Source organism: Oenanthe melanoleuca, chromosome 1A (assembly GCF_029582105.1).
Source record: "Oenanthe melanoleuca isolate GR-GAL-2019-014 chromosome 1A, OMel1.0, whole genome shotgun sequence".
NCBI lineage: Eukaryota > Metazoa > Chordata > Aves > Passeriformes > Muscicapidae > Oenanthe > Oenanthe melanoleuca.
This window is the reverse complement of record NC_079334.1, coordinates 63945602-63970190: the sequence shown is the minus strand read 5'-3', so window position 1 is coordinate 63970190 and position 24589 is coordinate 63945602. Positions and strand designations below refer to the sequence as shown.

Here is a 24589-nt window from a genome sequence, read left to right as displayed (position 1 = left end):
AGTGCACGCTGCCTCCCTCACGCCCTGCCCCGAGCGCCGGGACAAAGGCGGCGGTCCCGCCCGGGCGAGGCGGAGCCGGGCCGGGCTGAGCCGCCGCCCGGCCGCTTTATCCGCCCGCCGTGGGTGGCGGCCGGCGCAGTGCGCATGAGTTCGGGGCGGCAGCTCGGCGGAGCTGCTCCGGCCACCTGCCCGCCCTCGGCCCGGGCTCGGTCCTCCCTTGGCTGGGAGAGGCGCGGACCCCACAGCCGGTGAGTGCCGCCCTTCCCTGGGGGTTCCCTTTGCCCTGCTCCCCCCGGCTGAGGGGTCTGCGCTCCCCCCGGCTCCGCTGGCGTGAGGGGCGAACTGGCGCCGCTCCGCTCCGCCTGCCCCCGGCTCGGGCTCGCTGTGGGGAGAGGCCGCGGAGCTGCGCTCCCCTGCCAGCCCGCCACGGGAATGGTTCGGCGCTGCTCTTATTACTCACTAATGGATTTTTAATTATTCTTCCCTCCTGTTCCGAGAGCAGCGGCGGCCGGGACGCCGGGTGCTCCGTGCGCCGCGCGGGCTCTGGGCGGGACCGGGGACAGGGACCGGCACAGCCCTGTAGAACAGCTTTGGGTTTGGGTTTGGGTTAGTTTTGGTACGCGGGCGAGGAGGCGAAAAACTATCAGCAAACTGCTGCCCTGCCGTGTGTGAGGCTTGGCTTCCCACTGTTGAGCTGTTAAGAATTTTTTTTTATCCCTGTGGATTTCTTGTTTTTCCCTAGCATCACCTAAAATTTGCTTCTGCTGATCGGCAACTTAAAGAAAACACGTTTAAGTAAATGTTTCGTACCGGTAAAACTTTGATGTATGCTGTTCCTGCTTGGCTAAGGGTGATGAGGAACAGCTGCCTTGTGCCTTCTCTTTGCTTTCCGACTGCAAATGAAGGGTTTCCATTGGAAAAGCTGCTGGTAAACACTAGCAGATTCTAGTTCAGGATACTTTCTTCCCCTTCCTCCTGTCAGGTGCCTTTTCCATCTGGAGGTGGTAAGCATGAGATGGCTGGTGCTTCTTAAGATCTTAATCTTAGGTGGTTCGGCCGAGGTGTAGTGCTTGTAAAGAGAAAGCACAGCCTTAAAAACACTCTCGGGATTTTCATTAATCCGGGATCTCAAGGGCATGTTTCCTGAATAGTTTTTGTTTTATTGTGGCAGTGAGAGAAGGCTGCTGGAAGTGGAGCTCTGCTCTCTTGTGCTCGGTCCTGTGAATGGGTGTAGCAAGAGATGATTCCTGTGGTAACAAGCATGCAGATGAAATAACAAAGAGATAAGACAGCCTCTTCTGTATCTTTCTAAACGTTTTCCAAGGATTTTAAGCAACAACAAGTATCAGAAATGTAGCAGTTATTTCCTTTCTCCTCCCTTATGTGAAAGATAGAGAAGGAAAGACTTCTTTCCAAACCCTAAAGCCTAAGTCTTAGCTTTAAAAGCTTTTGCAATCTCTGGCTTATACTAATAAAAAGGTATTTTAAGAGTTTGACACAGATTCTTGGCTAATGCAGCATTGTAGATGGCCTTCCTTATACAGGTACTGCTTTAAAGAATTGTGATAGTAGCTTTTCTCCTTCCTTTGCAGTAATTACTGTTGTATAAGGGGGGAGCTGATGTTTAAACAATAAAAGGAGAAAAAAAAATGTTGCTTGCTTGAGTCTCTAATAAATGAAGATATTAATTATTTCTCAGAAATTGAATAGATTTCCCCAGCAGTGTCTTTCTTATCAGGGATTTGTTTGGGGGTTTTACTGTATGAGTGAATGAGTAGAATAGAATTTTCTGACTAGAAGTACAAGTAATATCTGGCATTAGAAAGGAACAGGGGGATTTCTATATTGCACCTCTATTTTGTCAGTAGTAAAACTCTTCTCATCCTGTTGGTTATAGCTGTTTTTTCTCTGCATGCCTCTGAGAGAAATATTAACCAAGAATGTTGGCAGACGGATTGCTGGTTGGATATAGTAACTGGAACAACTTAACTCCTGAGCAGTTGACAAGTCTCAGGCTGACTGACCTTCTGAAATACTGGAGCATGAAAATAAGTGAGCATATGAATGTGGCTTTCAAAGCCAGACAGACAGGCTGTTACTGTTACCAAATCCTCCCTCCTCTTTTTTTTTTTTTTTTTTTTTTTTTTTTTTTTTTTTTTTTTTTTTTTTAATTAAAAAATAAAAGCAAGTGATTTTAATTTCCAGTATAACTAACTGCTTAAATAGATTCTTTTCAATTGGGTGTGTATGGATTATCCCTGTATCATGTAAAGTCCAGGGCCAAGACTCTGCTGTTCTGTTTTGCCAGTGCTGTTTTCAGCTTTGTTTACCTTGGGCAGGCAGACCTTTATGTACTTACATAGGAATGAAATGTACAAAATTAGTTAATTTTTAAAGTAAACACTCATGCTTTGTGCTTCAGATGTCCTCTGCTTTCTTCTCCATAGCAGCACAGTAGTCACAAAAAGAAACACATGTGAGCAGCCTAAAATCCAGTTGTGAGACTGTGACACAGCTGTACTGGGGCTGAAAATTGTCTTGCTATCCTGCATACTGTGTAAAACAGGATTTGGCTCATCATTGCTATGACTGTAGCAGCAGTTACATAATGAAACCCTAAACCCCAGCAATGCTGCACCTGTAACAAGACAGAAGTTAACAATTACAGAGGCGTCTGTGCCTGAAATTGTTTATGTACACTTCATGATTCTAAAGTGTTGGCTGTCACAGATAGCACCACCCTGATGTTAACAGGGGAGATTTTTAAAATAGCAACTTGAAAAGAATGGGATGCTTTCCTTGTTGAAATTTGCATAGAGACGTTTGAAGTCGGAGAAGAGCTCAGCCATCACCTGGAGGTTTAAAACTGCATATAGGACTGGACGAGGCAGCTCTGACTATCACACCTGGTTCTCCCACTGAGCAGCTACTGATCATCAAATCTCAACTGGGCAGAACCAGTGAGAGACTTATAGTTATCCTTAGGTAAGACCTTAATCTACAGAAAAGTAACTACTTGTAGTTTTATTTTTAGTTGAGGCAGGAAGGGATTCTGTCACTGTAAATGAGTGGGAAATGTGAGCACTTCAGGGATCTTTGGTGGTTTAATCCACAATGTTATATAGAAGCCTTTGCTACTGGTCTTCATAACTGATGCTGTTGCTAATGTAGTGAGCTGGGAACTTGCAAGGGAAGAGGTAAAGGTGTGGGCACATGCATCACAGATGCCTTTTTTACCTTGATAAATTCTGTCTTGAGGGTGGACCATCATCAAATCCTGCACTGGTATTCCACTGCCTTAAAAGAAGGAGCATTTCCCAAACACTGCAGAGAGGAGTATGAGGCAGTGATAAGCTGTGCTCTTGTGGTGGCTTGGTTTTATGTAAAAAAGTCTCTAAAGCATAGGGTCTCAAAACAATAAAAAGGATGTTCTTGAAAATCTAGAAAGACCAGTTAAGAATGAAGCACAGTATGGAATCCTCATTTTCTGGTATCATCAGGCTTGGATTAACATGATCAAAGGTGTGACCTTAGACATTGTTTATGAGCAAAGCATGATTTGGAGAATTCAGTGTAGTAATTGAATTATTACTTAAGCAATGAAAATGTTGGTTTGTGATTGTTTCCTTTCTTTTAAAGTGGCTGCTATATTTAATTTGAGACCCAATTCACCGAGCCATTTAAACGTGTGATGGAATGTCCTAGTGAAATCACACAGATTTAAGTTTTACTGAATTGGTGCTTTGCCCATCTAGTCCTTTCAAAAATGTATATACACAGGATTAGTTATTTCACTGTTGGCAGCTCTCACAAATTCTAGTGCGAGTTGTATGAATGACATTCAGTGTGTTTCTTGAGGCTCCAGCTTCCAGATTTAGAGGACTGAGAGAATCTTTGTTTTTAGTTCTAAAACTAACGGATTTTCTGGCTCCCCAGCCTGTAGAGGAAAGTTTGAATTGTCACAAGTGTGCCACAGAAACCAGAAAGTTTAAAACAAAATACTGGGGTTACATACATTGAATTCTGGGAGACTTGCATGGTTGTTGTTATTCCTTAATTACTTTGATGTAGTTTCATATCTGTCATGGACTGCCATGACAGCCCCCTCCCCAGTTCTTGGCTAAACGTTGTTCAGTCCTACTTGTCACCTGTTGTTCAAATCAATATTGATGTCCAAGGAAGTGTCTATAAAAATGCTGTTGGCCTGGGTCTCATTTAGCAGATCTTACTGTGGATTCTGTGTCTGTGTATTTCTTTTTTTGTTCTTTTTCTATTAATGCTCAGCATTTCTATTTGTCTGGCCGTACTGTGGGGACAGTCCCTCTCTAAACAAGGGCAGGAACGTTTCATGGTTACTGGATGTTAAATAGCCATGACTGTTTTTGAACAGCAACTCAGGATTTTTCATGAGCAGATAAAAACTGTGAATCATACTAAATGTTATTACAAGTTTCTACACTTGTGATGTAGAGGAGAAAAGTCAGAATTCAACCACGTTGGTTAGTTTTGGTTTACCTTGGTTCCTAAACATCAGCTGTTGGCTGTTACTTCAGTTATGTTTTGTTTCTTTCTGTAAGAACAGCTTATAAATTTACTGTCTGATTCTGTGGGGGTTTTATGTAATTCAGCAAAACCTCATCAGTTTATCCTGTGTACTCCTGGAATTAGTCAACTTGCCTGTGAGGTTTGGCCTCTGAAGGCAGTACTGTTACTTAGTCTGTTCTTCTACCAGAAAGCTTCAATCTTACTGTATATCACATGAGTAGGGTTGCTTCTAAACCTCAAGGATTTACTCAGTATTTCACATTCTGAAGGAAGTAAGAAGAATTCAGCTGCTGATAGCCCGGTTCAAAAGGAGGAAATGTGTCCACAGTAAGTAACCATCAGTTAGTTTTGAGGAGTTTGGAACAGCAGTGGCTCATTGAAGACATGTTGTGGGCCAGCTGGTTTTGTTCAGCTCTTGTCTTGTACAGCTGGTTCAAAGGTATGTTGCAGGAGCACTTAATACAAGGAAAAATTCATGAGGTTGTTAGACGCAAATACCTGGCCTGTTTAGGGAAGCCCTGTGGTCTCCTGACCGAAGCACGCAGGAATCTGAATAAATTCCTGCTCTCCTTTGCCTTGTTTTACTGATCTGCTGTCAATTGTCAGAGGCTGATAAAGGTCTCCAGGCTGCTCCTGTACCATCATTTCTATAAAAACCATCCCATGGTAACACTTCTAATGACTACAGAGTGTTTCCAGATGTTTTTTCCAGATGCTTAACTCTCCAAACTCAACCACCACCGTGGAGTGCAAGGTGACTGACAGTGTGTGCATTGCTGTGTCTGTGCATAGCTGACAGATTAAACCAACCTTGAAGTTCATTGCCACTTCTTCTGTTTCATTTGTATCACTGAGAAAGAGCTGGTTAAGAACAAAGGCAAGGTCTGTGTGGTGCTCAGAGTACAATGAGGCTTAGAAGTCTATCTTGAGAAATGTTTCATGCAAAGAGTGTTCTAGAAATTGTACATATAGTGAAAGGGACAGACTGATCTTCTGCCCTTTTAAAAATGCATGATAATTTTCTAAAAATTGTCAACTCACCTTAAGTATATTGTGCAGTTAATGGCCTGGTGCTGTCTGCTGACTTTTGGCTCCTGGCTTACGTAGCAGTTGATTTTTAGCATTTAAATGTCTTGCACTTCTGTGAGATTGATATTTTTGCCTATTAAGCTAGTCTTCAAACAGGATTGTTAATAAAAAATTCTTTCAATCTCCTGCTACTATAGAAACAGTCCCTTGTAAATGCTAACATTGAGCTTTAGTGAAGAAGTAACCTTAGTCAGCAAAACTATAAAAATATCCTTTTTGAAAGGACAGACCGCACCTTATCTTTGATGGCAACTTAATACATTCTCTCTGAATTATTTGCCTCTGTCAAAGCAAAATTAAATCTTTGGAGGTGAAAGAGCTAACTTCAGAATCATTCAATTTCCTCCTTCTACTCTGAAAAACATGCATGATATGTGACTTTGTTTTAAATATCTCATCAAGAAGTGATCACTTCAGATGATAGAATCACATCTGCCCTAAGATGCATTTCTGGTTTAATATCTATGATCTTCTCTCCAAGTAGTACTGTTCTTGTCACACTTCTGTGCTCCTATGTCGTGGTCTGATTTTTTTTTATATTATTTTTTATTAATAATCCCTAATGGTATAGGCACACATCTCTTAAGCCAAGCTAAAAAATACTCAGCTACAATGACTGAACAACAAATCCCATTGCGAGCAACTTTCATATTTAATGCATCTCTGAAGGTCAGGAGGAGCAGCTGCCTGTCGTCCTACTGTTCCTGCTCTCTCTGAGCAAGGTTGCCTTATTTTTGAACCCTGATTGTTACCTTGGCAATCCTGCTGAAACTGACTGTGGCATTAGATACTTGACTATTTCTATCTTAAACCTATAAAGACTTTCACTTAATAGAGATGACATAAAGAGGGTGAAGGGACTTCAGTGTTAACCATGGTTAGGAGAGGAATTTGTAAAACATGCTGGATGTATTGCAGCAGTGCCAGGCAGCCTCACATCAGCTCTAGCTGATCTAGACAATGTACAAAGGTCTAGGAGTTTCTCAAAGCACAAAAAACACAGCAAAGGGCAGAAAAAATATTTTGTGTGAATGGATTATGATTTTATTGAAATGTTCCTTTGATGTGTTAAAGATGATGTAAAAGGTAGAAGGGGGGAAAAAGTCTTCCCCCACACCTTTTCTGCAGGCTCACAGGCCATTCCAAGCTTTTCTGAAATGAGTAAAACTCCCCAAGAAGCCACATCTTCCAACACAAAAGCAGGACTGGTGCTGTACTGTTTGATACTGGCTCTTGTGTGGGTGGCTCTCTGAACCAGTCACCCTTACTGCCTTTAGTCATTGTTCAGGAGCTTTGTGAAACATCTGAACTGAAGCCCCAGAATGAGTAATGGGAGCTTGCTGGGAGCAGAGTTATTTGTTGGTATTTAGAATCTGTGCCTTTAATGTTTATTGCTGCTGAATCTGTGTGTTCCTGCTGTCCTGAATGCAGATAGCCCACCATGAACTTAGTCCTGGTTGAGTTGAGGTACTGCTGTTGGAGAAAGCAGAACAATACTCATAAATACTTCTCCCTCAAAATCTGGGCCTCTTGATTTTTTTTTTTTCTTGATAACATCGATTAATATATTCATCTGGTTAGTCTTTAAATGTGGGTTTTATCTATGATATCTATTGTAATCTGCAGCAGTGACCTCTCATAATGTAGTCCATAAAATGTTCATAGTTTTGAGTGAGAAATCTCAGTTGTCCATAGCATCACTGAGGGACTGAACAAACAAGACATATTCAGCTTGTATTGGGGACACCTGGATAAAAATTTGATGCTGCAGCTTGAAAGTGCTGAAGAGAAATAATACTTACCTTGTGTTGAATGGCAGTAGAAGTACTCACCTCTTGCTGGTCTCTCTTTTCCATCTGAATATCACCCTGACAGTCATAGGATGGAATCTAAAGTCAATGGGAGTTTTCTGTGAATTTTAGAGCTGTCAAGATTCTCTGATAGTCTTGCCTTCTAAAAATTATATATGTATTTTGGTGTGCTTGTTCGCGTGTAGGATTTCAGAGGAGTCAAGATTTTCACTGATAATGTTGACTTCCAAAAATTGCATAGATTTTCTTGTATGGATATGTTTGTGTGTGGCTTTTCAGCACCACGGGGTTTGTTGTAGATGGAGCTGCTGTTGCAGGATATGTTCCATGCTTTGACTGCTGTTTTCCTGTTTAACTTTCTGCAGCAGCCAAAGGTACAGCAGCTGCCTCAGTGCTCCTGTGTCTGCCTGTCCTGAGAGTTTGAAAACCAGGACCATGAGCATGTTTCTACCTCCCTGGGCATCACTTAAAGTCCATTATCCTGGGAAAACATTTTATCATTGATAACTAAAGTTCTTAATAGAAAAAAAAAAAAAAAGTTCTTTTTGTATAAAAGTAAGGCTAAATTTGATCGTTAGACCTAATGCTCATAAGAAGGGCTATGAGATGTTTTTGTTGTGGCAACCCAGTGCTCTGGGTTGTGGATGTGCTTCCAAGACTTGCTGGACTGCAGCCTAGCTGCATTGTGTGGGAGCTTTCCCACAGGACGTGTTGGTGCTGCGGCACAGGGACGCACCTCTGGTAATGTCATAGCCCCTCCTGGGAGGAGGGATCAGCAGGATGGAATTGTTGCTCTGTATTGGCAGATGTTATCTCACTGCTATGAAACACTAATCAGCTTACCAGAAGGCTCTGGTTTCTCAGCCCTCAGCCCACAGCTGTGGGGTGCAAGAAGTAATCTGATTGAATTGGAAATGCAGGCTTGACTTTGCTTCTCGTGTCACCTCTTGAGCCATAATAAAGGGAGAAGCACTTGGGAAGCAGGAGCATCTCATTTAATTTGTGCGGTGTCAGGGGAATGGTGTCCATTTCCCAGCTGGTTGCATATAACATGGCACCTCAGAACCAGCTGTTTTGAGAATGTGTCACTGCTGTTCATGGGTCACAGGCAGGTTGGATGAAAAGATGGACTGTTAGCAAGCAAGGCAATTTCTCCTGGCAAAGGGTGGTTTAATGTATTGGAGTGAGAAATGAGCTAGGTTCTACATTTTGCCTACCCCCTGCTCATGCTGTTAGTGCACTAAGATGACTTTTGTGTTTGCGTCCTTGAGAATAAAAGAAAAAGTTCTGCCAGAGTGTTTTGGGAGATGACGACAGTTCAGAGGTTTTACAGAACTGAGCATTGGGAAAGCTTAAAAAACTGGGGGCTTTTGCTCCAGGGAGTGCTGGTACATATGTCTGTTTCAGTAAGTGTCTTCCAAATGTACAAGTACTGTTTCTTCATGGCTGAGTGAAATAAAAGCTCATGAAGCTTTAAAATGCAATTTGTAATGCGCTGGTGCAAAAATGGCACCAAGTTTTGCTCATGGATCTTTCACCAGAAGCAGGTGGCACGGAGCTGCTTCAGTAGTACAAGTTAACTGCAGCAGTTGTTTGGAAATGAACGGGGTTCTGTTCCTTTCCTCATGTGATCCCGTAAATAGAATTCTTGTTTAAAACCAAATAAAGATAAAGGTACTTGAGCTGGGCCAGCTGGTATCTCAGCCAGTGGGATTTTATTACTCTTAATGATGTGCCATAATGGAAAACACAAACTGAATTTGTAGGACAAGGATATATGCAGGGTCCTTGCTTCTAACTGTCCATAGATATCTGATTTGGAAACACAACAGATGGGGTACAGAACCTTTCTATGTTAGATTTTCAGTCATCTTTTTGAACAAAGCCAGTTTTTAAAAAGATACCTGTAAAGTGGTAGATGTGTTTCAGGGCATGAAGATATGCCCTTTATTAACTTGTGTGGGATCTTTTTTTGCCTTTTATTTTCAATTCCTTTTCAAGTGTTTTAACAAGCAGATTTAACCCCATAGCACATTGTTCTCTGTTTCCAGACATGAATAAAGTGAGCAGCCCTACGTAACACACTGATGGCATTCTGTGCTGCGTCGGGATCAGTAAGTCAAGAAGGTGTGATGCCTAGGAACCTCGTGGTGGATTCTCCTGAAATGGCATCTGAAATCTCTCCAGAACACAGTCATGGGAGCGTGGAAAGGGCTGGCAGCGTGGAGAATCATGGCAGCCAAGCTAGATGCAGAAACCTTGCTTTGGTAAGTGTTTAATGAGCCTTGAGCTTAGTGATACAGATTACATTAATAGCTCTGTCCCACATCATGCCATTTTTTGTTTTATTAAGGTTGATTCTTGCCATTTCTAATCCTTAGTGGTTGCTGGTGTTGTCTCGCTTGTTAAACTCAAAGGCCAGAAATAACTTCTCAGCTTTGGTATAACAGTTTATTATTCTGGCCTGATTGTCTCTGAGAGCTTGGAGAGTGCAGCTCTCCAGCCCTTCTTCCCAGAGAATCAGGAATGGCAGTAAGGGCTGCTCTGCCCTGCCTTTCTTCAATAGCTCATAAAGAAACTTAAGGATAGTGGTTGATCTACACACTGCTTTTTGCTTAATCTCTTTGTTGACACTTCTGAATAAAGGTCTCAGCTTATTCCACCTTAATTAGATGAGTAACAAATATGTCACCATAAACAAAGCCGTGCTCACATTAGTGAGTATGAGTGTGTGGCCATTTAAATCGTGAGTGAGTAACTGAGGGAGTAGGATGCACTTCTGCATTTTTCCCAATTAGCAGGGTGAATCAGGCAGTGAACTCAACAGTACGTTTTGTACTGTGACAGGCTAAGCCTAGAAAGCAGGTATGGTTCCTTCCATATTCTTGTTATCATCCCAACCATTTGAAAAGCATCCATTTTTAATTGAGAAGAGAGCATTCTGGTAAACATGCTTGCCCTAAGTGGAAATCTGAGTCTCTGTCTTGCCTTAAACATGGAATGAGGCTTTCTGTTTCTTTCCCTCCACCTTCCTTTCCTTTCAATGTTGTAGTTTTCTGTGAAAAAGTTGCAAAACCTGTATTTGCCTGTATACCTCAGACACACTCATGGTTTTGTGCTACTTTGTGAGCTCTCTGGCACCTCGAAGCAATTCGAATGCAGTTCCTTTTTTTTGTTGTTTCTACTGAAAATACTGTTTCCACTGTTAATATGTCGCTGTATCCTTCAGCTGTGTTGCAAGTTAAAACAAGCACAAAACACAAAATAACAAAAACACATACACAAAACAAGTATGACAAAATTCAGTTCCTTAACTGTTTTTTTCATCTGTTCTAGAAAAAAGTTGTGAAGGGTCAGAGTGGGGGAGGTAAAGTACATCATTTGTACTCAGGATGTTAGTGTATATTGTTTATTTTATGAAAACTAGTTGAGTTTTAGAGAATTACAGTGGAAATAGTACTTTGCTAGAGAGTTACAACTTAATTTTACACAGAATTGCAAGGTAATTTTACACAGAATTGCAAGTTAATTTTGCTTATTACTCTACCACTAGTTTTTCCAGGTTAACACAGTAATAATCACATTTCCTTGGTTTTTATTCTTAGCTGCAGTAGCAGGCATGAGACTAGACACTTGAAAAAATCAGTATTATATATATATCAGAATAACAAAGCTGTGTATAAATCAGTCTGTTTGTACAGTCTCATCCTGGGTCTGCTGTGTCAGAAAATGACGTAAATCTCCTTAGCCCAACTAGATCCTGCCATGTGATAGCCCATATGATGATGCATCAGCTAGAATTGGAATCCCTTCCTACTCTGTAATGCAATAATTTATAGATGGAGTAAAAGTTGGCTGCAGGCTTAGGCAATTCCCATCAGACCTGTGAATTAGCAGTTCACAGAGCCTTTTGTTTGTCTTCTTGGAGTTTGTGCATGAAGACAGTGAATTGTGTACCAACAAATTTGTGATGCCACAGATGCCCTTCCATGATTTTTCTTCCAGCTGTGTAGTAGGTGGCATGTCCAGTAAAGCTGACAACTTGCATGTGTGGAGTAACAAGTTGGACAATATAAATTCTCAATACAGGCATGATTTCAGTTTCTGAATTTGATAAGGGATCTGTGTTAAACTGAACATGAAGGAAATTCTGCCTCTTCTGCTAATTGCTGGAACATGCTCCTAGAGACATTATGTTCTTGCTTCAGTAGTTTTGTTATAAAAGTTCAGAAGATGCAGGAGCTTTGATGGCCTAATGAGAAGAAAGGGATATATAACTTTGTGTAGACACAGAATTTCTGTTATGCCAGTTCTGAGAAAGGAGGGGATGTATTTTCAGGTACACTGGACCTTCACCAGACCCTGTAACAGAAGCAAGACCTAACTGCCTCTTCATTTATCACTTTCCTGGCTCTGTTCACCTAGAGACAGGGCAAGAAAGGTCAGGGTTGGCTTTGATTTTTTGGGTTTTTGTAATGGCATTGCAAAGGACAGGAGTGTGACAATGCTGCTTATGACAGGCCCATACTGGTGCAGTATTCTTCCTCCTTGATTGTAAAAAACCAGGCTCTTAAGCTTCTCAGTGTCAAACTGCATTAGTCACTAAATATAACCTTTGTATTGCATCTGTGGAATTCAAACAAACCCAGGGATGTGATAATAGGGACAAACAGTTGGACTGGCTTTAGCCTTTGCTGACTGCTCACAGCTGGTTTGGCTGACTCCTGGCTGGTCCTACATCCTGTGTCTGTGCTGGCATCGCTTGCTGGGAACTGGTTGTCAGTTTAGGAATGACTAGGAGATGGACATCAATTGGCATGGGCTAAAATGGGCTTAAAATTCTGTTTGTGGGATTCTTCCCATCCAGTTGTTGTCACTTCAGTTTAATTTTGCCAGATTTCTCAGTTTCTTTTACCTATAATTAGTGGTGCTTTCAGTTAATCTTTGACAACTGCAGGCCTCTAAGCCAAATGTGGTTTTTTTTTTTAATGGAAAGCAAGATGCTGCCTCGATTTTAGAAGTATTTCCATAGAAATTATAGATATTCAGGTCTGGATTTATTCTGCCAAATCTGCCACAGGAGGTTGAGTTGAGATGGGAGGAATGTATGCCTTGATATGTTCATCTCACATGAATGTTAGTAACCATAAAAGCTGTTCTATATGAGGACATTAATTTGCACATTTATTTTGGTTTCTTTGTTAAAAAGAGAAATCCATACATCTGCTTGAGAGAAGTGAGTTTTCTTGATGCATGGAATCAGTTGCATTTATCCAAGGGTGAGAGCAAACAAAAATACTCTGTTCTTGGCAATTCTAGCTTCCAAAACCCAGTCTGTAATGTACTACCTGATGTGGTATAAGAATTAACTTGCCATGAAATACAGTTGCAGAAATTTAAGGACACTTAATTCGAAGATAAAACTAGGTCTTGAGTTTTTTTGAAGCAATTTTTCTTGTTCCACTGACTGAATAGGCACAGACCAGCTTCTTAAAGCCAATCCTTCTTTCAGTGCTTCTCTCTGATAACTGGGCTAGGTATCTATTCTCAGCCATGAGTAACTTTATTTTCTAAGTGTGAATAATGTGCTAGGACAATTGTTCTACCTGTGAAAACCATGGCAGAAGTGCTGGTTGTACCTGAAGTGAGCTGTGTTAATTGGAGCTGCACCACTAATAAGCTGTGTCTGTGCCTTGGATCTGTTGCTACAACTTCAGTTCTTTACCTTCGGTATCTGAACATGTCCTACTGAATTATAGCTTTGCAGGATAGTGAGTTCTTGTTATTCTTGGTGGATCACACTGTGTTTTATATTTTATTTTTTGCCTTTGGATCAGACAGATCCTTGGTTAATGCTACAGTTCACCACCACTCTTGGGGCAGTGGTGACCTCTAGAACTTGTTCAAATGACTACTTCATTTGATCACTAATCAAATGGCTTAAATTGGGAGAGGCCATGACTCTAAAAAGAGATTTTGTTTGTTCTGATTTTTATTTTTTCACAAGCTTCCTCTCTGACTCTAACAAGAGTTCATAGCCAGGCACTGAAGATGGTTTGTCACTCCTGGATTGCTTGTATGGTACAGGTGACATTCTGAACATTGGTTACATAGACATAAAGAGCAACTATGCTGTGAGTAGTCTGAGCTGGCTCAGTGGTCACACACTCAGCCATTCAACTCAAGGGTGACCTGGTTGTTTTGTAGTTATGGTGTCTCTTGTAGCCTAAAAACTTATGATCCTTATCCTGTTTTGGATCAGTACAGATAGTTCAGATGCAACAGACCTGGCACTCTAAGTGCACCACTTTGGCATCTCTTCACCTCACCCTCCCTGAAGATAATCCACTGGGAATCTAGTGTGGATTTAGGGGTTCTGGAAAAGGACAAATCATGTGTCTGTTACCCCACTGCCACCTTTTTCCTCTCAACTTGAATGAGCCTTGTGATGCTGAGCTGCACATCAGGTGCATTCAAGGGAAAGTCCTAAGACTCCTTTCATAAAATTAATGTGTTTTTTCCCCATTGACACTGATTCTCCACAGGCTTTACTGTGCTACAAGACCTTTCACTGTGTCCAAGGACTTTGCCAAATAACAATACACAAAAAATGAGAAGAATTTTTGACTGTTTGTTTTGTATGGATACAGCTGCCTTGGGCCAGGTGGAAGCCATTCCTTCCAGGGTGTGGAGAGAGCTATGCTATGCTTCATCCACTTTAAACTGATTTTAGTATGACCTGGAAGCAGTATGCCTTGGAAAAATAAGAGCCTGACCCTTAGCAAGGCATGATCTTGCTGTAAAATGTGCTAGTGAGAATATAGATCCTGAAGGCAGTTTGGGCTCTGTGCACAAATTGCATCATTGTGCTTCAAAGCAGGATCTCGTAGATAGAGATTATTTCAGCAGGTGGACAAATTTGCTTTTTAAACCATGCTCATAGGCATTCCTGAACTTTCAGAGTGTTTTCTTCACATATTCCACTACTTTTCATGGAGTATTTGCATTGAGTATTTCTGTATTTCACATTTCTGTAATGTGAAGGCTAACTTCTACTTGTCTCACTTTCAGTGAATGTAGAGATTTCTTGTGATTATATGGGTGCTCAACTTTTTATATATTAAAATACACACAGGGACTCAGGGCTGTATCTGCCCACCACCCATTCATTCTCCCATTTTGAATGTAACATGCTCCATTATTTGAGCCTTCCTGTGCAGCTAAGCTCGCAGCACTCCGTGCTTTGTTCTGGATGTTGTCCAGCTTGGCTGCATCCTTTCCAAAGTTCAGCAATCTGAACCTGAACTCTGTGTTCCCGATGAGGATGTGCTGTCATGTCATCACCCTGGTTAATATATCCCAGAATGAGGTCTACATCCCTGAACAGCAGATTTTTTCCCTCTTTATGGCACTTAAACTGACAGAGTCACAGACTGTGCAGGCACCTTGCAGTAACTTTATCTCAGCATCATTTTTTTGTTCATCTGTGAGTTTGTTTTTGGGGGCTGTGTCATAAAGATTTCACATCCATGTATGCACCTATTGGTCAAGTCAATAACCTTCTCATGAGAAATGAGCTTGGTGTGAAATTATTTAATTTTTTTAAAATGAAAACTATTTAGTGGCTTTGGCAGAAATGTCTCCCCGTTTTTCTTGTTGTTCTAATATAATTTCTTTTCTCCTTTAATTTCTATAGCCTGATCAGCCTCATTTTGTTTATCAAATGTCTTCATGTCTTCAGAGTTTAAGTAGATATTCAGCTTGTTTTCCCTAAAAGTAGGTTAGGAGTAATTTAGTCAGTTTATGACTTTAGCTCATCTAGTTTATCTTTTAAGTACTTGTAGATAATTTGTTTTCTCACTTAGGACCTATTGATTATATGCTTTGCTACCTCTTATGAAGCACACGGGTACAATTATGCTTGTAAACTGAAGAAAACAACACTCAATATTATAGTCTTCTTCACCAAATGAATGGTATTATCAAAACCATCACATAGTGGGTTGTAGAGGAAGCACTTTTTGACACAGCACACAATTATACTCTGAAACTCCCTGCCACAGAATGCTGTGAATGCCAGTCATTTCCATGGCTCAAACAATAAGATGAATTCATGCTAGAAAAGCTCATTAAGGGCTATTAAATACACAAATGCTGGGAAGTCTTTAAGCCATGTATGGCTGGAAACTAGAAGGATTTAGAGGAAAAAACTATCCATCCAATATACAGCAACACCCCCCCAATATCTCTCCCTAATCCTGTGTGTTCATAGCTGAAGGCTACTGAGCTAAATGGGCTTTTTGGTCTGATCCTGTATAGTAGTTCATGTTCTTATCTTTAATTCACTTTCTTTCGGGTTCAGTACAATTCATTCCACTTCCCTTTCCTGTAAATCTAGTCAGAGGTACTTGTCTTCTTCTGTGTTAAAGCTTTTATATGTGTTCTGATACAGTTCCTGCATGCAGGGCTTTCCTTTTTACCCCTTCTAACAAGTAGAACTGCCTTGTTGTTAACAGACTGTAGCCCAAGTGGTGCTACACTGGCCTTTGTACTACACATTAGAACAGTGTGCTCTCTTCATGGTTCTTTTGAGAAGCATCCAGTCACTTCTTTCCCATTGAATTGTCCCTAATAATTCTTCAGTGCTGTCAGGTGATTGATAAATCAGTTGAATCTGGCATTCTTCTGGTATTTTGTTAATTGAAGTTTTCTTAGCAGATTTTAGAAGATTTCTTAAGCACTGCAGATGTCTTGGGATTTCCTGTGGTGTTCTGTTTCTGTCAAAGCTGTGCTGGTCTTAGGGTATTATATCTGGATGTGATGTTCAGAATTTCTTCAGATGTGTATAAAATTGTGGGCCTCTGGATATTAGATTATTGTTTTCAACAGGTAGAAAAGGAATCTTTTCTATGAAATAAATTCTATTCTTCTTTTCTTTCTCTTCTTTCTTTTTTTTTTTCCTCTTTTATACCAAACACTGTTATAACAGACTTTCCTGTTTGGCATAAGCAGGAAATGTTTGGCTGCACAGAGAACTAAAATATTAATGCCAGCTGAGCATACTCAGCTATTTCAGCTGTTTGCATCCCAGATTTCTTCTGTCCAAGCTGTTTTTTTTCATCCTCCCAATTTAATGTAATTTTAAGCTGAGGCACAATATTCAAGTTTCAAATTCAGGCTGTCTTTTGACAGTAGTTCTAAAGTTTGTAGTGTTAGGCGTATGTGAGATTTAGTTTAGGGAGGTGTGTTTGTGTATCAAGAGTAGGGAGTAGATGGAAACTATGAGGTGAATAACTCAAGTAACTGAAAATACTTTTCTTTGACTATTAAAAATCACAAATTCATCAAGAAAAAAGGAGGCCTGGAAAACCAGGCTGGAAAGAATATGAACTGTTCCAGTACTTGGAATATATGGAAAATGAACTAATTGCAAATAGAGTTGGTAGCCTTCATTAAAACTGGCACCTTTAAGTTAGAAAAATTCCTCCTATGTTTCTGAAGGCTTTACTATAATACAAGTAATACAGGTGGGAATAAAGCAAGTCACTGCTTGCTTTACATCTCTGAGTTCATTTGGTTTGACCAGCCTGAGTAGGTTTTTTTTCCACTGTGATTGTGTGTCTAAATTGGGATTGTTTCCTTGGCTGGCAAACTGAAACATACCTTGCCTGAGGGAGTTTCTACCCAGACTGGATGCCTTGCATCTCAGTACAGTGCCCTGGCCTAACACTGCCTATTCTCCAGAGCTGTTGGTTTTGCATTTGGTTTTTTTGTTTGTTTTTTTTCTGATGAAATGTGACATTGATCATCCTGAAGGGAAACTGCATGAGGAAACAGATCGTAGTGCTAACAGAGATGAAGCTGGCCTTTCACATCTTGGTATGCTATTTATTACAAATGTGTTTGCAAAGAGATGATTACTCAATTTAGATTCTTTACCTAAAGGGACACTGCTCATTTCAGCAGGATCCATAAGGTATGGTTAAATTAGGCAAAGCTCTCCTGCAAATCTTACCTGGCATGGAAAAATGTTCAGTTTTGCAGCACAGAAGAAGATGGAAGGAAGTGCTTTTGGAAGTCTTTTCTTCCTTGCTTTATTCTTTTTCAGCTCTTGATCAAACAAGCTCATGTGGGAGCAGTTTTTTAGGTGCACACAGTAATTCCTGTACCACGCTCTGGATTTATTGCCACTATGAACTTCTTAAATACAACCCCCTCTTCTTTTCCTTTAAGTCTGTGTAAGTCTGGCTCTTGCAATGAGCTCACTCTCAACAAAAGGTTCTTGGAGCACTGTTCAGCTCAAGCTCAGGGCTACCTAACAAGGGCTCCTTTCCTGTCATTCTCTCGCCTACTAGACATAGCAGCCCTATGAGTATTTGGGTGGGGAAGGAAGGAGATTGCAACATCCATTAAGGAAAAAAAATACACACACACACACAAAAAAAACAACCAAAAAAACAGAAAAGGAAGGCTTGTCTGTCTCTTGCTTTTCAAGTGCAGCTGTAAAACTTTCCTTGGCCTTTGAAAACTGTCATGTGGTGGGTGCAAGCTGTGGGCTACGTCAGCCTTTGAAGTTCATCTTTTAAACCAGCAGTGGCAAATGGCATCCAAATTTGAGCTTTTGTAGCAGTTTTGCTGCAAGCTGGAATAAGTTACTTATTCTGACAGGACACTCTGGGCAGTAAGACTAAGTTAGAAATAACCACACCTTTGTACATCTTCCCCACCCACCAAATGTTCTATTGGCCACACAGGCAAAGGCAGCTAAGAGCCTCAAAGCATTTATTTTCTCATCTGTAGCATTCCGAGTGCTTAGAGATCAATTGCCACTGGGTACAATGCAGCACATTATATTTCTTAATCTATGGGCATACTTTGCTACAGAGCTACGTTGTTCTTATTTTTAATGCTGAGAACGGGGATAAAAGCTTTGTGCAAGGCATTAACAGGTAGAGCTGCACACAGGTTTTTTTAGTCTAATCTAATGTAAGATGATCTGAACAGGCATGGTGAGTTTGAAGCAAGTTGTGCTGCCCTAGCAAGAATGTGCTACCTCTTGGATATTTGTACTGCATACCTTTATGTATTTACCTAAACTCTCCCAGGCCTCCACTGAGAAGTAGCCTTTTTACCCAGTCTGCATGTGCAATGAAGTGTCCTTGGTGTTTCTTGTTGAGTTACTGACAGCAAAGTTTCCAGTATATGCTTGGCAGGGGAGAAATATAGTCCAGAAAAGGGAAAACCTCACTTGATTTTCAACAATATATACTTGCATTCCAGAACTTACACAGGTCTCTTGGGAAATGTCTTTCCTGTATCCATTGTCTTAATGCAGTGCCTTTCTTAATCATTCTTTGTCATCTCCAAGTTTCTGGAAAAGTGAGTGTTTCTCAGGGTGGAGGAAAAAGAGTTAGTGCATTGCTGCCCAGCTTTGCATGGTGATAGTGTGTTGATCAAGTTAATTAGGAGCAGTGACTCAGAGAAAATGAAGACTGGATAATCCAAGCGATTATTTATCACTTCTGTGGTCTACAGGATTGTTTCCTGCTGAAGAAAATAGCCTAAGGCACTATACTGCTAGGGAGCAGGTCTTCATTCTTGTGTTTTCCTTTCTGTAACTCAAAGGTAACATCTTTAGAAACCGTCTCCTTCCTTACTATTACCCCTTTGTAATCTCTTATGTACCTCTGGATAATTTATAGTTTGTAGTGGCAGAGACACTTCTCAGCTCTAGCTTTGCCTCTAGAAGCCAAGTCACCCTTTGGACTTGAGCAAAAAGGGAACCAGCTCATTTCTAGGACTGTCCTGAGTGCACCCTTTCCCTCCCATATTGTTCCCCAAGCCTTGCCCCTGAATCTGACAGACAACCCAATTTGCTCCAGCTTAGATTCAGTAGAAGCCATCCTAACCCTTGCAAAGACACAGGTGAGCGTAGGGCATTTTGGTTTTGTTTGGTTTTTTTACCTTGTTTTTTTTTTTGTTTGTTTGGGTTTTGTTTGTTTGTTTGTTTGTTTGTTTTTTTCTTTTTGTTAGTAGCTCTTATGGCTTTTATGATCTTTAGTAATTTGTTCTGTACAACTCAGATCAACTTCTTTGCTAAACTAAAGGATGTAATATCAATTGCTGCTCTTTCGGTCTTGAATTTTTTTTTGTCCTCTAGCATTGCAATGTCTAAATGTCTTTGGGAAGGTGTAAATTTTTCTGGTTTTTTTTTTTTCTTTTTCCCCATAGGATGATGAAAGTTTGAAATATTTAACTCATGAAGAACAGGATGTTCTCATGTTCTTTGAAGAAACCATAGATGCCTTAGAAGATGACTTGGAGGAGATGACCCTACGTGACAGTGGGATCCACTGCCAGTCCCCAAGGTCAACGGAAGAAAATGTATCCAGTCATTCAGAGACTGAAGATATCATTGACTTAGTGCAGTCAACACCTGAGAGCAGTGACCATGAAGGCCCTTCCAGCAAAGATACAGAGCCAGGTAGTTGTGTTTCTTGCAAGTGTGGGTTTTCCCTTTGATCCAGTCCTGACTTATTCCAGTTCTCTGTAGAAACAGTTAAAGATATTCTGTACCTTCCTTACTACCTCGAGATAAATTTGTTACTCGTCATGAGCTCTAAGGACTGTGATTTTAATTTCTCTTGGGGTTTTTTAAATTCTTGTTACTACTGTAACTCTTTTTCTAATTTTTCCTTTCCCTCATGGGGGTTATGCATATGATGAAGTTGTTGGTTTGCTATCAGTCCTGGAGACTGAGTTGTCACTGTTGTGCACAGTCATTGCAACAGTCATGAACCAACCTGTTCATGCTCTGCTCTTCTCTAAGACTTTTTAAGATTTCTCCAAGAGTTTTAAGATAGCAGATGGTTTTCGGTGTTACTCTGTGTGGGTCTGAAAGGCACACGATACTATCAGTGAGTTTGTAACAAGATAGCATATGGCATGTTGTTTTTGTCACCCTGTAGTGTGTGTTCTCTCTGTGTTTGGACAATGAATCTATCAGCTAGTACACACAGTGGGATGTAATGTGTCCTCTCCTGGCTGTTTTAATAAAAAATAAGAATTGCAGAGCTCTTTATGAAAGAGCAGCCATTGAAGCACAGTGAAGCAACACGAGGAGTATGAGTGAAAGGCAGAGGGAGGGCTGTGATAGTGACACATTGTAAACGTGGTGATTTCAGCTGTAGCATTGCCTATGAGATGCCATTGCTGGGGCTTCAGTTATAGCTTCTTCTGGCTATGTGGGATGAGGCTGAGGATAGGTAGAAAGGTAGGGAGCAGGGAGAAATGCTTCTAGAAGAGGCATTTTAGCTTGTTTAGCTTGCGTTCTGCTCCGTGTGAAGAGTTAATGACGTCTCTGCTGCTTTGCCTTGTAGTGTTGGATGCCACTCGGCGAGCTGAGAGCCCTCAGCCAGCTGTACCTGCTGAGCTGCCCCCACACCCCCCTGCACCACCACCAACTGTGTCTGAGACACTTCCTCTGCCTCCTCCACCCCCTCCTGCAGTGCAGCATCCAAGGCTGCTCCGTTCCGTCCCCACTCCTCTCATCATGGCCCAGAAGATCTGCGAGCAGCAGGTGGAGAGCCGGGCGCGCTTCCCCAAGGAAGGGAATCCCGACAGGAAGAAAGCCCTGCTAGCCAACGGTGATCATTGCACAGCACCCAAGCACCCTCCTGCCCCCGCCCCCAAACTGCACCGCTTCCCAAGCAACATCAACATAACCAATGTCAGTGGCAAGGAATTCAGCGAGACCATTTCCAAAGCAGCGGTTAACGTGCAGGAGCGGCGGGCTCAGGTGCTGGCCAACATCAATGGGGGAGCTCTTCTGGCAGCTGAACTGGAGGAGAAGCTGCACAAAAACGATTTCTTGTCACGTAACAGAAGTTCTTCCTTACGGGATCTCTCCTCTGAGCAAACACGCTATGAGGCCCTGACGAAACTCGGCCTAGTTAAGGGAAAGCCAGCTCAGGACCAAGTGGACCGTGCCCCAAGCACTCAGCAGCTTGATGTGCAGCCCAAGCAGCCACAGGCTGTTACCAATGGATATCAAAACATCCATGAGGTTTTAAAAAGTGAGCCCAGCCCTTTCCTTCCTATGGGCAAAACTGTAACAATCAAACCAGAGGTGGCTCTTGCCACTAACAAAGTCAGCTGCGCACAGCAGAGCACAGAAAAAAGTTGTAATGATTATAAACAAGCTGGTGTAAGCCTGGACATGAGGAGGAGGTCGGGTTCACTGCCTAGACCTTCAGGATTTCGATCCCAAGGGATAACGGTGAAGTTTTCTGGCCGTGGCTCGACTGAAGAAGCCAGGAGAGAGGCACTGCGGAAACTGGGACTGCTGAAAGAGACTGCATAACTGGATGGGAATGTCATGGCAGTGGGGGGAAAGTCATAGCATGGCTTTGTGCTAGAACAGTCCCAACAGGAGTGGGATCAAGGATTGGAAGAAAGAAGGGAAAGTTCCCTGCTTTAGGCAAGCCAGGAAGGTATTAGACACTGTGGAACGGTCACTTGTGTTTATCCCAGAAGGACTGGCACCACATAGGGGTTTGGCTCTCCTTCTACAGAGATACTCATCTGTTGCTCTTTGTGACTAAGAGGAATTTTATTTAATTAATGCTGGACTGTAGCAGGCAGCATCTCGTTAATGAAGTGTACAGTGCAGTATTGTTGTACATAGCAAACCGAATGGCAAATCTTGCTTTTGCTCTTTCTGAAGCCAAAACAAAGAGCTCCGTCTGTCCATGGGAGCTCAAGATAATGTCACAGCTGAAATTTCTGACTCTGTGACACCCTTCTGTGACTTTTTGTTGTCTGTGTTATCTGGCTTGGCTTCTTTCCCTGTCAGCAGTGGAGTCTTCTGCTCCCTCACTCTGCCCTTGACTCAAAGCTGTGCACAGGGTGGCTTCTGCTTCGACCTTCTCCTGGACAGAGCTGCCCAAGCTTAGAATGGCTGACTGCCTCACTCTGCTTCTGCACCTGGAGTCTCCCCTCCCTTCCCAGCCACCTGCTCCTCTGTCACACCTGAGCAACCCAAGTGTCCAGGGAAAGGCACCGGGAAAGCCTCAAGGATATGCACCGAGCACTGGCTTTCACACTGACAGCCAAAGAGTCTCCTGACAATCTGTGACCCCAACTGCTCTGTCCCAGAGAGGATGACACAGCAGAGCAGCCACAGGAACAAGTTAACTTTGTACCAAAAGAGAGACCTGTATGTCAAAAGTCTTCTCTTTTACTTTGGGGTTCCTGGGAAGGAACTGCTACTTTTTGAACAGTAGCTGCACTACACAAATTATAAATTCTGTTACTTCTAAAACTGTCATCTGGTCTTCCTGTAGTTTGACAGCCCTAATAATCCTCTGTTCGTAGCCTTATTTGATTCTGCCCTGCCAATGCATAACAGAAGTTACAGCCAAAATTCTTGCAGGCTATGTGGAGTTTCAGGAGAGCTGCATGTAGGAACACATCATTCCTTAATGGTCCAAGTTGGTGGTATTTTGCCTTTGTTCAATAGAAAAGTTTGTAAAGATGGTCCCAAAATATACTTGTGTTAGTATGTTTTTTGGGAGTTTTTTGTTTTGGTTGTTGTTTTTTTTTTTTTTTGTTTTTTTGTTTTTTTTTAATATGGCAAAGCTGCCCTTCCACATTGAAACTCCTTCCCTTTTTGTATTACCTGAAAACATCATGAATAGCAACTTTAAAATCAAATGCCAAACTCCTAACTCTTGATTTTTTTGTTGTTACTCTTTCACATTTGATTTCTCGGTGTTTTGGATTTTTTTCTAAAGGGAAAAACTGACTGACTCTCTGCACTTTCTGAAGCCTCGACCAACCCACTCCTTCTCCTAAGTAGCTTAGCAATAAACCTTGGAGAAGAGGAGGGGTGGCTACAGTAGAAACTGACACACCCTTTGGTGAGGAGCTCTGACATTACTGTGATAAACAAGTTTGTAGTTCTTGTGATAAAGTATTTCAAACTTGCTGAGCTGTGCTTGTAAACGAAGCTGTTGTAAAGGAAAAACTTTTGTGTCATTTTCAACCTGCCTCATAAGTTATGGGTTTTTTTGTTTTGTTTTCATTATCTGCTTGCTGTCTGAATCTTTAATTATGTTTTTACGGTATCTGGCTGGTTCTGTTACGTAGTTATTCTTTTCAGCGTTTTCACTGGGTAAGTGATCATGTTCCTCATTGTGACAGGCTTGCTATACATAAGCAGTCAGTAATTAAAGTATGTGGCCATTCCTGGGCTGGCAGAGCACTTGGGCATGCATAATCAAACGTGAGAGGTGCTGCTAAAACAAAAAAGGCTGCTTGTGTGCTGCAAGAAAAGCACAGGCTTGTTTTGCTGGGCTCTGAGTCTGTAGTCCTAAATCAGAAAGACAAGGGAACACAGAAAATACACCCAAACACGTGCTGCAGTGCAGGCTGGAATGGAGGCTGACGTATGGATGATGCATCATAATTTATTAACATAACCTGCTAAGCAAATTTAAATGTTTCATTGGCCTTTGTGCTTTTAAATCCTGGTAAAGCAAATTCTTCATTATGAATGTGAAGTGCGTACGAAGCAATCTCCACATCTAATCATTTCTTGCCAGCTCTTCTTTGAGTTGTTTACAGCTGAGAGTCCTTGCTAAGCAAACAGGGGGTAAAAAATCCCTGGCACTGTTTCATTGAAATTCAGTCCAGTTCAATAACTCTGTAATGTCACCCTACATAAAAATACCCCAGATATTTAATATCTAAAATTGCTGTATGCTGAATTATCTGGATCATGTTCTCTCATCCTTTGTGCAGGGCTGTGTCCTCAACTGGTGGGAAGTGAGAGTAAGATCTTCATAAGGTAAAGCAGTTTCTGCCCAGGGAGGACTTGGAACGAGGTATTCATTGTGGCCCTTCATCATAGCAGATAAATTCTCTGTGCCTAAAACTGTAGTGAGTAAAGCCATGTACTAAATGAAGTTAAGTCTAGCTGCTAATAACCTGTATATAAATTTAGCTCTATTTTGTGTATCTTGTTTTGTGTGTATATGTAGCTGTGATTTTACTTTCTTCCCCTTTGTGCTGGAGGTAATGTCTTGCACAAATCTGATAAATCATCTATTAAACTAGAATAAACCCAATGAAATGATGGCTGA

General features: G+C 41.5%; 1 protein-coding gene across 1 annotated transcript; it reads left to right on the top strand.

Annotated features, from left to right (window-relative positions):
* The first annotated feature begins 71 nt into the window (after positions 1-71).
* PROSER2 (proline and serine rich 2) lies at positions 72-24589 on the top strand. The gene is made up of 4 exons (XM_056512114.1): positions 72-248; positions 9497-9712; positions 19677-19929; positions 20825-24589. Exons 2-4 carry the CDS (start codon positions 9533-9535, stop codon positions 21805-21807), a joined length of 1416 nt encoding a protein of 471 aa, XP_056368089.1. The 5' UTR covers positions 72-248; positions 9497-9532; the 3' UTR covers positions 21808-24589.